Source organism: Octopus bimaculoides, chromosome 25, assembly GCF_001194135.2.
Source record: "Octopus bimaculoides isolate UCB-OBI-ISO-001 chromosome 25, ASM119413v2, whole genome shotgun sequence".
Classification (NCBI taxonomy): Eukaryota; Metazoa; Mollusca; class Cephalopoda; order Octopoda; family Octopodidae; genus Octopus; species Octopus bimaculoides.
Genome location: NC_069005.1, coordinates 14,591,412 through 14,604,297, shown reverse-complemented (window position 1 = coordinate 14,604,297; position 12,886 = coordinate 14,591,412). Strand labels below are relative to the sequence as shown.

Genomic DNA, 12,886 nt, shown 5'->3' with positions numbered 1-12,886 from the left:
AATAAACATTATTATTTCTTAAGTAAGAAGCTATGATGGTAAACTCGTCACTTATAACTTAATTATAAGTATTTATCACCATGCATAACTCTTAATTCAGGTTGCGTAAATGTTGTAATGAATTATACACATCAAGACGCTGAACGTGCGTTTTATGCGTGCATGTATGTTGAAGATATGGATTCGTATTCTTTTAACCGTTACATAAAACAAATACACAGTTTCATAAATGCAGAAATAAATTTAACAAGTTGAAAGAACGTGAAGTAAAAGAAAATAATTTCTACATTAGTTTATTTACATATATTAGTATTAATATTATAATGGAAAGTAACATTTTGTCTTAGTTATTATAAGTTAAAATCTGTACTAACGTTCACAACGATTCAATCTTGTAGGATTTGAGTAATAAACATGGCATAAAGATTAGCCGATACTCAAAAGAGTGAGTGTTGTGGATTTGAGTTACAACCCAACGATCACTGAATAATTTCCCAAAAATCAGGGTTTCTATAACTGCTCATACACGAATTCTAAGAACCGTACTTCGTGAAAGATCTCTTTAACAAAAGTTTAGAATTCGTATATGGGCAGTAATTTTTAACCAATGACAAATCAACAATTTCTCCTGTTTGGGCAAACGAACCTATGTTCTCTCTCCACCTCTTATGAGTTTGCTACACCATTATTTTGTCCAACCCCTGTATGTGCTCACAAGAGGTGCAGTAGATTAATAGGAAGATTATCAGAGAAGGTAGTGTTTGTATGTGCATGATGCACAAGATCTCTAAAAACTCTGGAGACTCGGGAAATTGATTCTCTCAAATGTCCTGGTGGCTCATTAGAGTTAATAGATAATTTCTGCTGTATAAACTGAACCAACAGACAAGCCTGATGCAGCTCTCCGACTTGCCAGCTCTGGTCAAACCGTCCAAGCCATACCAGCATGGACAACAGATGTTAAATGATGATGCACACACATACACACTTATGCGTTTATATGTTTAAAGATCCTAAACATGATATTATGGTACCCCTTACTTCAAGTGAATACTATGGTCATTCATGAATAATCTCTAGTAAAAGAAGTACAGGAAGACCACAGGGGGTGGGGAGGGCATTATCAACACACTGTGTTTACCACATCATCTGCTCATTGTATTTACTAAATTAACAGAATATGTCTACCACTCTACCCCTCCCAGTAACAGCTCTGTACATACAATGTCATTGTACCATGAAATGTCAAACCCATCTGGAAATATTTTAAGTTTCATGTCAGTACCTATTAGTTTTGTTGTATTGTTTCTATTTTCAAAATTCACTAATTTAGATATTTGTTTTCTTTTTCTCTCAACTTCCAGGTGAGTTAGTCCAAAAACGGTGGAATACCCTGAAATCAAACTATGCTCGAGAGACAAGAAAAATCCAAGAGAGCATCCGCAGTGGTGCCAGTATCGAAGAAATCTACACTCCCACTTGGTGGTTATTTAAGCCTTTAAATGACTTTCTACAAGGTACCTACCACCCAAGGCACCCAAGGATTAAAATGGTTAGTGTTACCCTGTTTTGTTATGTTCTGTTCTTTTAGGTCTAGGATAGTAAATAGTATCTCTATCATTGTCATATGTGTGTGTGTTTGGGTGTATGTACACATGTGTGAGTATATACCATCATTTAGCATCTACTTTTCCATGCTTGCATATCTGTGTGTGCGCGCATGTGTATGTATGTATGTATATACAGTGTTCACAGAGCACTGAGTAGCAGTCATGATGTTGGCATTTTAATACCCAGCATCAATCATCGTGATATAGGTACCTCTTTTCTAATATTTAGATGGCTTCCAGTCCACCATGTCAGTTAACTTTTTCTCAACTACAACTTAAATCTTTATGCTCTCCAATGCTGTTGACTGTTCACCAATATATCAAGTTGTTCCTGAAGAAAGGAGACATAAAAAAAAATCATATTTAGCCTGAACTCCCTGTATGCTTGTATACATCACTCATCATCTTACATCCATTTTCCATGCTGGCATGTGTTGAAAAGGTCATCAAAGTCCGAGTTCTTATTTGGTTTGCTGCCCTCTTAGGTGTGACATGGGACCATGCCTCTTTTGTCTGTTTTCATTTGGCAAGGTTTCTATATTCTATGGCTGGATACTTTTTACTAACGACAACCACTTTACAGAGTGTACTGGGTGCATTTTGTCGCCACACATCAGCACTAGAGAAGTGCTCATGTTCTTGACAAGAAAACACTAAAGCATACTCCTGAACCCCACACTCTCTGTACATTCATTAGCCATTGTAGAGCGTACTGGGCAAATATTTTTTCCATATAGCACCAGTGCTGGAGAGGTTATTGTATCCCTGCCAAGAAGTACTCTCAACTGTATGATGTCTCCCTTCATTTATCCACCACTTCACAAAATGCATTGGATACGCTTTTATCATAACAAGTATTGTCAGGCTTTTCCACATTGCTATTGTGATTTTTCTATTAACTGTAAGATACTGGAGGCACGTGGCTTAATGATTAGGGTATTCGATCATAAGGTTATGAGTTTGATTCCTAGCGGCACATTGTGTCCTTGAGCAGGACACTTTATTTCACATTGCTCCTGTTCACTCAGCTAGCAAAAATGAGTTGTACCTGTAATCCAAAGGGTCAACCTTGTCACATTCAGTATGTATGCTGAATCTCCCTGAGAACTACTTTAAGGGTACGTGTGTCCGTGGAGTGCTCTGCCACTTGCACATTAATTTTACGAGCAGGCTATTCCATTAATTGAATCAACTGGAATACTCATTGTAACTGAAGGAGAACCAGAAAGCAGGGGCTGAGATCAAGTTCAGTTATTTTGTTTATTTGTTTTTACATCTACTCCTCTGTGTTAACATGGCTTCAAAGAAATACATATTATCGAAGCATTGTTTTTACTGCTGGATGCCCTTATATAATTTTCAAGTAAGGGATTTTCATTCCACTAATATTTGAAAAGGCAGAGTTAGTGGACGATTTTGTTGACAAACAATGTTGTCTATATAGCTCAGTGCTTTTTTCATGTGCAATCCATAATATAAACATTCACAGACACCCCCAACACACACAATGAAATATCACCTTGCATGGAAACAACTCAGTGTTGGCAAGAGGCCAGGCATCCAACTTTTAAAAAAAATGTCTCAACAAATTTTCTGACCCATGCAAACATGGAAAAATAAATATTAATCCTGTAGCATTTAAACCGGCCATATCCGGCCCAAATATGCTTCCTGTTTTATGTTTTAACCATCCAGATCAAGCCTATCATACTTACCCTTCAATGCCATACAGTCACATCATCAAAAATTTCAAAGCTGCAAAATAATGTAGGATTAATTAAAAACAATTTGAATGAAAAAGTGTTACATTTGACAGAATAATCTGAATGCTAAAGGGTTGAATGATGAAGCTGAAGATGATAATGCATTGCCTGTGACAAAGGTCTGAGTTTTGTCATTTTTCTCCCCCTCAGTCTTTACCTTGCTGACTCTATATTCTCTTGTTTTTAACATTGCAGGCAAATATTTCGGCACATGTTATGAATCCTTTGGACCAAGGAGAAATGGACGAATCTGTCACCAGCTGGCCTGATGAACACAGCTACCTACAAAACAGAGATTCTGACTGTTGGAATGGAGATGCTTCTAATGTGAGTCAAGACTCACCACGTCTTACACACGAAGCACAACCTAACCCAAACATTGAGGACTTTCCATTAATGCCACACACACTCTTCATTAAGCGGTCGCTGTCACCGACGAACAGTGACAAACCCAAAAAGTCAAAGTCAGTCAACCACATTGAAACTCGTAGTGTACAAGTTCTTAACACGTGCGACGATATATTTAATGAGTTTAAAGATCCCACACCATCGTCAGTCCAGGTTGACGTTGATGAAATGTTTGGCAAAATTGTAGGGGAAGAGTTGAGGCAGATAAAAAACGAGTCGGACAAATATGAACTGAAGATTCAAATACTGAGTCTGTGTCGTAACTTTAAATTAAAACGGGTGAACAAAGTGATCCAGACTGAGCAAATATCAACAGATGTTTGGCAATATCCATCTTAGAAGGCCGTTGAGGCTGGTGCTCTACCGCTTGTATGTTTTTACCTCTTGTGTTGTCTATCTTTATCTCCTTCATCATACCCCACTCCCTTCATTTGCTGACACTCTCTTCTGTGACAGACAGAAGTCATTCTGGGTTGTTTTTTTTTTTTTTCTTGATCATTAGTTGTTTATTGGCTGCCTTGATGATTTTGGAAGATATATTCCGAGCCACCAGTTGGCTGCCTCAAAATACAAAACAACTCCTCACCCACTCAAGTATTTTGCAATTTAAATAACACAACAACAACATCTTTAAAAAACGAATAAATTTTTATGGGAATCCAATTGTAAATTAAAAGTTTTGATTTTTTTCTTAACCTTTCTATCATTTGCATGAAAATTTCAGTAGAGAAGGACAAATGATATAATACCAGATTATTTAGTTGGTTCATCTATATTTTCTATTCTAAATCATTCTCAGTTTGATGAACATGTATTAAAGACATTTCACTGAGTATATCATCATCATCATCTGCTTTCCATGCTGGCATGGGTTAGACAGTTTGATTGAAAGTAGTAAGCTGGAGAGCACTCGGTTCCAATCTGATTTGGCATGGTTTCTACAGCTGGATGCCTTTTCTAATGCCAACCACTCCAAAAATGTAATGGGTGCATGCCTTTTATGTGCCATCAGCACTGGTGCCAGTTACATGATATCAGCATCAGCCGCAACTATGATTTCGCTTGGCTTGAGTTTTCTCAAGCACAGCATATTGCCTAAGGTTTGGGTCACTTATCACCTCTGCGAGGCCCAAAATTTGAAGGGTGCTTTTTTATGTGACACTGGCATTGGCCACGACTACAGTTTTACTTGGCTTGGAAGGTCATTTCCATAAAAATTTGGCACAGTGTTGCCGCAGTTAAGAAGTTTGCTTCCCAACCACATTGTTCTGGGTTCAATTCCACTGCATTGCATCTTGATCAAATGTCTTCTATTGTAGTCTTGAGTTGACTAAAGCCATGTGAGTGTATTTGGTAAATGGAAACTAAAAGAAACTTTTTGTGCGATTGTGTCTCTTTGTCTTGACATTGCATGATTGTTATCAATCGAATGTCATTCATTTCCAATATCCTGTGAAAACCTGTCTAGCCATGAGGAAATATTACCTTACTTGGAAACAGAAAAGAGTTGGTGACTGAGAGGGCAATCTGACTCATGCAAGCGTGGAAAAAAAGGACATTAAAACAATGATAATAATTGTGAATATGGGAAATATTAACATGCTCAATATAAAAATTGAAAAAAATTTTAATTCTTCTTTGACAAAGAGATCCACTTCAACATTAATATTTTTACTTCATCTTTAAGGTGCCAAGCTGGCAGAATTGTTAGCATGCCAAGTAGATTGCTCAGCAGCATTTCATCCATCTTTACATTCTGAGTTCCAATTCTGTCAGGGTTGATAAAATAAGCACCAGTGTCGATGCAGTTGACTTATCCCTTCTGTCAAACTTGCCTGGCCTGTGCCAAACTTTGAAACCAATATATGTTTCATCTTGCAGTTTACACATGCCCAGCTTGTTCCTTCTTTCTAATCTGATTCATGTTGTCATAGAAGACTATTGTTACTTAACAAAAACTCACAGCTACCCAACTTAGTAAGGTACCGATCTAATCTTTTCATCTTTTATTTGTTTCAGACTGCTGCCATGCTGGGGCACTACCTTGAAGGGTTTAGTCCAGTGTTTCTCAACCATTTTCCACCTATGGACCCCTTTTATTCTTATTTTACTCAGGTCCACCCTCATAGCCATTCAATGTTTAAAAAATTCTATTATATTTTATTATTAAAAAATAAAAAGTTTAGAATGGTACAACAATGCACTATAGAACAAAAAATGGACTATATACCTGTTGTAATATGGTTATCTGTAGTCCGATGATATTTTGGAATTACAATTCCTTCTTCAGATCTTTATAGCAGAGACTCCAGCTAAGAAGATCTGAAGAAGGAATTGTAATTCCAAAATATCATTGGACTACAGATAACCATATTACAACAGGTATATAGTCCATTTTTTGTTCTATAGTGCATTGTTGTACCATTCTAAACTTTTTATTCTTTACAAACAATACACAATGCTTCAAGCGAACTACAATACTCTTTTATTATTAAATATTAGGAATTGTATAAAAGAATTGTTAAGTGTTGTACTTATTCTGTTGGTCTCTTTTGCCAAACCACTAAGTCACTGGGATGTAAACAACCAAGCACCAGTTACCAAGTGGTGGTGGTGAGGAGAAACACACACACACACGATGGCCTTCCACACATTTTTCGCCTACCAAATTCACTCACAAGGCATTGATTGCGTACAGATACTTGCCCCAGGTGTTGCTTAATGGGATTGAACCAAAAACCATGCAATTTCAAAGTGTGCATCTTAACCACACAGCTATGCCTATGCCTATGTTGGTTGGAGTTTCATCGTCACATCATTATCGTTATGTTGTGTGCGTGGCAGTGATAATCTACTTACCTGCCAATGTGTACCACTAAAATAGATCCAGTTTACTGCAATAGGTAACAGAGAAACTACTTAATTCATCTACAGTTAACGTCCATTTTCCATGCTGGCATGGGTTGGACAGTTGGACTGCAACTGGCTAAGCAGAAGACTGCACCCAACTTCACTGTCTGTTTTGGCAGAGTTTTTACAGCTGGATGCCCTTCCTGACACCAACCACCTTACAGAATAGACTGAGTGCTTTTTATGATATTTTAATTGATAAATGCCAGGAGCAGGCATGACTGTGTATCAAGAAGTTTGCTTCCCAGCCACATGGTTTTGGGTTCGGTCAGCAATGACCATCCAAATAGATCAATGGGCTGAAGGGTTGTTACTTGAGTGGTGCAAAGGTGGATGCATTGATGTGCTGTTATGAGTGGCATAGCTAATAGGGGACCAACCACTACCCATTGAGTACATTTTTCAAAATTGGTGTCATTTCAATAATTTTCTTTCACTCCTTAATTCACTTGTCTGATAAAAGTTGAATCTATTTTTTTTTATCATATGGCCTTGGAAGAACATTCTGGAGTCGTTACTTTATTTGATCAACCTCCCATGTTTTTGAACTGTCTGTTCAATCTCTTGTGATGTGTTGATGGCTGACTGCCTAAAGAACTAAAACAAACCTCGACACCATAACCTCTTGACACTGATCGATTCCGTGGAGGTTCATCTTTTTCATGTCACATCTGTCTCTCTAGTTGTAAGTTTCACACATAACAACATTGTTACTGAAACATGAAAGTCATGACTAATGAAATATTTTGCATAAGATGTGGGCATGGCTATGTGGTCAGAAGTTTGCTTCCCAACCACATGGTTGGGCCCCAGGCCAACCAAAACCTTGTCAGTGAATTTGGTTGATGAAAACTGAAAGAAGCCTGTTGTGTGTATTTATTTATATATGTGTCTTTATGTCTGTGTTTGTCCCCCACCACTGCTTGACAACCAGTGTTGGTGTGTTTACATCCCCATAACTCAGCAGTTCAGCAATAGAGACTTATAGAATAAAGATATGTATTAGGGTTGATTTATTTGACTAAAATTTCTTAAAGGTGGTGCCCCAGCATAGCTGCAGTCTAATGACTGAAACAAGTAAAAGATAAAAAAAATGTGTTAGAATATAAATACTAAACCAAGCTTAAATATTTTATTTCTAAGAAAAACCACAAAATCTCTAAACACCTAGCACCCTCTTATGAGTTAACAACAAAAGGACCATTTGAAGGTTAAACAGTAACAAAGCCATGAAACAACATATCAGTGTTTTAAAGAAAAACAGATTGGCATTCAAGAGAAAAGTTTTATTATAAACCACTTTTAAGAAGTTAGAACTGATTTCAACAAAGAAGAAATTCATGCCATCCTTTCTAGTTTGACTTGATATTCATTCTCACTTTGTTTCAGATTTATCTTTCCATATCACTTTCTTATTTCTTTTTTGATAAACAATTCAAAATTAATGACTTTAAATAATGATTAGAACTTATTTCCATATTTTTGGTGTTTCTTTTATTTTTCCACTCACTAGTTCTGACATTACAGTCTTTTTATAATCATCCCACATTTGTTGACTTTCCAGTTTGACATCAAGGTCATTGTTATTAGGATAGCTGTTTGCTTGTTTGCGTACCTGCCATTTCACTAGTTCAGAAGCATTTTTTATGAAGAATTTCTTTGACAGCAACACTATTTCTGCCCCACCACTGACTAAGCTAACACTATCAGTGGCTGGAAGTATGTAATATTCATCAAAAACCAATGTGTCCAGACCAAAAACATCTCTACATTTAAGCAAATCAATTTGCACACTTATATAGTTGTTATCATTATTTACATGTTTCTTTTTGTTGCATAATCTTTCAGTTGAAGACTTGTTTGAACTTGTTTTAGGATACTCTACACTGTCTGCAATTGAATCAATAACTTCTATATTACCCAAAATCCTATCATCTTTATCTCCTTTTCTCAGTGGTAATTTAAATATTTGTTCAAAATTGGCATTTGAGACGAATTTCAGTCTATTATTGGAGATATTGACATGTTGTTTTTGTGGTTTTTTTAATCTTTTCATGACCCTACATATACCCTTTTTCATTATATAAATCCAATCTGTATTGTGACTGTCTTCAAGTACCACTACATCTCTTTTAAAAAAATATACAAAACAATGCCGCAAATTGTTTCCGAAACGCTCGACTGGCCAGAATTGCATAAATTTACATTGTGCAAGGAACTTAATATGGTCTGGTATTTGTTTGTCGTATTTATAACTTGTGAACTCCTTTAGTATATCATCCCGTTCAATGGTGAGTAACTGAACTGTGTTGATACTGGTAGCACTAAATTTTCGAAGTGTGTGGTTTACCATATCTAGTTCTCCAAAACTTGTCCCTGGATGTAAGGTTGTTATCTTTTCTTTTTCTGTCCCATCTTTTCTATAATCTCTCTCTGAGATCATCACTCGACCTCCAATAATGAAGTAGAAGTGTTCAGCACATATTCCTTGTCGAATGATTACACGTTTAGGTGTCACCACCATATAGCCTGCTATTTTGGCAATCATCTTCTGAATTTCATCTGGGTAGTTACAGAAACAGGCAAGGCCAGCATTCTGAAGACAGTTTACAACTATTTTTACATCTTCAGGAAATCTTCTCTCTGGAATTTGTCTCAAAATATTTTGAGCTTCTTCGCTTAGTATTGTTGTCTCTCTGTCTACTTTGAAATAACTAGGATTGAAAGAGAGATCTTCAACATTTGATGATACACTTTCTGGATGCAGTGTGTCTCCTTTAATCTTGGCCATAAGTGCTGCAATATTTATTGCTGCGTGCCATTGATTCTGAGCATCATGAATTTCACTTTCAGTAGACCGATACCTTAATCCGTCATCTGGTTCTAGGATAATACTTTCTGTTGTCAGTCTGCCTGTAAATGGCATCTCATGATGGAACTCTTTGATTACTTTTGGGCTATCAAAAAGTCGATAAAAAGCCAGTAACACTTGTGCTAATCGTTTGAAAAGTGTTTTACTAAAAGGCTTCTGTCTTTCAGTTCTCATATCCTTATATGCTGGTAGTTTTGGGAAAAGTGTTTGGTATCTCTGCTCCAGACTCAAACTGTTATTAATTATTCGTTTCTTTAATGTATGCTGTTCAATTTTTCCTTGACGTTCCATTTTCGAAATAAGAACTTTCACTATAAATGGATTCATAGCTGTTGCTCCACATTCTGTATTGTTCTTCTGTTGGCCAACTGCACCAGCAGGTTTCTGTGAATGCCCTAACTGATAATGTTTTATCAATTGACCCATGCTTGGTTCAATTCAGAATTTCAAATTTTCTAAACTTTTGTAATTAGTAGTTTATTGGTTTTCTTAATCTGTGAGAAAGAAAGAAAAATAGACTAAATATATGTTTCTCCCCATAAAAGTATGGGGTTAATTTATTTGACTAAACCCTTCAAGGTGATGCCCAAGTATGGCCAGGGTACAATGACTGAAATAAGTAAAAGATGAAAGATTATTTTTTGTTGTAGAAATTACAGCTTCTGAAGACAGAATATTTGCAAAGACTTGAAAGAAATGAAATGAGCATGCTCTGCTGAAGCATGCATAAAAGATGGAATATACATGAGATGAGAAAAACTGGATACAAGGGCAATGAAGCACAGCGTACAAGTGGGGGCCTAACATTGTTGGCCCCTATACTACATCTCTGGTCACTGCTACCGAGGCAGAGATGGCTATCCACAAGTGAGAGCCCTGTGAGTCAGAGGGACAGTTTCTGCACATCTCCCTTGCCATCCTCTGGGGCAACACCTTTTCCATTTTGTGGGCCGGGACCATGAGGTGGACTGGCAACTCTCTTTAGCTATAGTTGTTGCATCACTTTAAAAAGTTTTCTTTAAAAAATTAGGCATTTTATTTCCAGTGGTAGTAATTGGTAGATGAGAGGGAAAGAAAGTTAATGAGTGATGTTGAATGTTTTTTGGGGGATCATTCAGAAATGATTTGTCTTTGAAAAAAAAAATACCTGAAGTATTATTAAAAATATATCTGATACATAATAAAAACATATGAAGCATATGAAGAACGAGAGCTGTACAAGAAATACTGAATGTTCAAAAGTGAATTGAAGCTGTAGAAGAGGTAAATCTAGGAAGACAAAAAACGAAGTGCTGAAGACAGATCTCAGGGTGCTGAGTCACATGAAGAGAATGACAAAGGACTACGATGGTTGGTGACAGACAGTGCTGGAGGAAACGGCCTGTGCAAGCATGATGAAACAAATGTTAAAACGGTGGTACAGCTCGATATATAACATAGTTCTACAGTCTCTATCTCATGTTGTTATTTTCCTTGTGGAGTGTTCATATGCTTCCCCTTCTCTTCTCTCTTTGATATCCCCTCATCTTTTTCATCTGTGCTCCTATTCACTGTACTACACTACTTGTGTAATGATTGGTGGCATAGGATCAATCTTTATTCAATCCCCTCTCGCATCACCATCCTTATCATTCTAGCTCTCCCTCTCGCATCACCATCCTTATCATTCTAGCTCTCCCTCTCCCATCTTGATGCCTGTGTAATGAAGGATTGCATCAGATCTATTCATATCCAATCATCAGCTTTTTGGGCTACTTGCCATCACTCCTTCTGTTCCATCATCATCATTGTCTTTTAATGTCCTCCTTTCATGTTAGCATGGGTCAGATGGTTTGACAGGAACTGGAAAATCAGAAGATTGTACTAAATGCTACTGTCTGCTTTGGCATGGTTTCTACGACTGGATGCCTTTCCTAACTCCAGTCATTTTACTGAGTATACTGGGTGTTCTTTACATTGCACCAGCAGCAAGACAAAACCCCTGTGAGTAGAAGTAGTATTGAGGGAGGTGGCTTTGTGCCCGATGATGAGAGGTTAGATTATGAATAGACAGACAGAAACGGGTGTCTTGGTGTAGAGGAGATACATGACTACTCATATCAGTTGTTATTGAAATCCATCACTCTTAATATCTCTCATCACTACTCTTCTTTCCTTTCCTATTTGCTGTCTCCTCTTCCATTAATCTGTCCACCTCAGTTGTTATATATCTCGCTCCTGTACAATCGTCTCACCCAAATCCGTTTCCTGCTCCCCCACACCATCATACTGTGGTTTCTTCTACCCTAACCCATCTTATGTCACCCCCTTAGTGAGGGCTTTTCAGTCTTGCTGGGTGGCAATCTTATTTGTGCTTGTACCACAAAAAATGCCTCTGCAAAGTGATTGGTGAACAAGTAAATACAATATATGCTTGAGAGGTTTCTAAAGTGTTGCTGAGGACACAACATATCTAGTTCTGGTACCACAATTAGATGCATTTTGTACACTCTATAAGGGGTTGGTGATAGGAAGGGCATCCAATCACAGATACCAATAAATAGAATGAGCAAAATCCTCCAACCCATCTAAAAGGGTAATAGTTCCAAACAAAAAACTCATTCAGATCATGATGACCCATCCAATTCATGCCAGCACGGAAAGTGGTTCAAAATAAAGATAATGATTATGATGATAAGACACTAATGATGATGGTGACACCAACGATGATGATAATAGAGATGATAAGAATGACAAAGGCAATGATGACAACAATGACAATGATGATGATAAATTCTTGTTTGACAAAAAACTTGATGCGATAAATTTCTGAGGGCATTTCTGAACCCAGCACCATCAAATTGGATAAAACTAATTGTAAAAAGCAAGTCAACTAAAAATTTTTTCCCCAGTGTTATCAATGATATGATAAAAACAGCCAACCAGCCCTGTTGCTTATGAAGAAGCAATACAATTGTGCTTATTCAGTGAGTAAGGTGTAGAAAAAAAAAATTAAACTTGATGTGATAGAAGAAAACTGATTGTAGTTTTGAAATCAGCCAATTTTAGTTTAAATCAAGTAAAAAAGCTCAACAGAAATGTTCAAAATTGTTTCCCTGTGTAATATATATATATATATGTGTTTGCATGTGAGTGTGTGTAGGTATTGATTTCTGTAGGTATTATGAATATATGTGCATGTAGACAGACATGTACATATATATCCACATGCACATATAGATATCCATACATACATACACACATTATGTATGTATATATATATATATATATATATTCACCTAGATTTCATTGCTCTTTTAAAAATTACGATTTATGCATTGTTG

At 36.8% G+C, this 12,886-nt stretch overlaps 2 protein-coding genes across 5 annotated transcripts in view; one reads left to right on the top strand and one right to left on the bottom strand.

Annotated features, from left to right (window-relative positions):
• The window catches only part of LOC106881882 (uncharacterized), a 34,618-nt gene extending 30,174 nt beyond the window's left edge, over positions 1 to 4,444 (top strand). For both annotated transcript variants that reach the window (XM_014932403.2, XM_014932402.2), the window contains exons 2-3: positions 1,365 to 1,552; positions 3,569 to 4,444. In XM_014932403.2, coding sequence (XP_014787889.1) covers positions 1,365 to 1,552; positions 3,569 to 4,120 — 740 coding nt within the window. In that variant the 3' untranslated portion in view covers positions 4,121 to 4,444. The remainder of the gene's footprint in view (positions 1 to 1,364; positions 1,553 to 3,568) is intronic.
• Positions 4,445 to 7,962: 3,518 nt separating this feature from the next.
• LOC106881880 (cyclic nucleotide-binding domain-containing protein 2) overlaps positions 7,963 to 12,886 on the bottom strand; it is a 15,596-nt gene continuing 10,672 nt past the window's right edge. For all 3 annotated transcript variants that reach the window (XM_014932400.2, XM_014932401.2, XM_014932399.2), the window contains exon 2: positions 7,963 to 10,057. In XM_014932400.2, the coding sequence (XP_014787886.1) occupies positions 8,160 to 9,989 (1,830 nt within the window). In that variant the 5' untranslated portion in view covers positions 9,990 to 10,057 and the 3' untranslated portion in view covers positions 7,963 to 8,159. The remainder of the gene's footprint in view (positions 10,058 to 12,886) is intronic.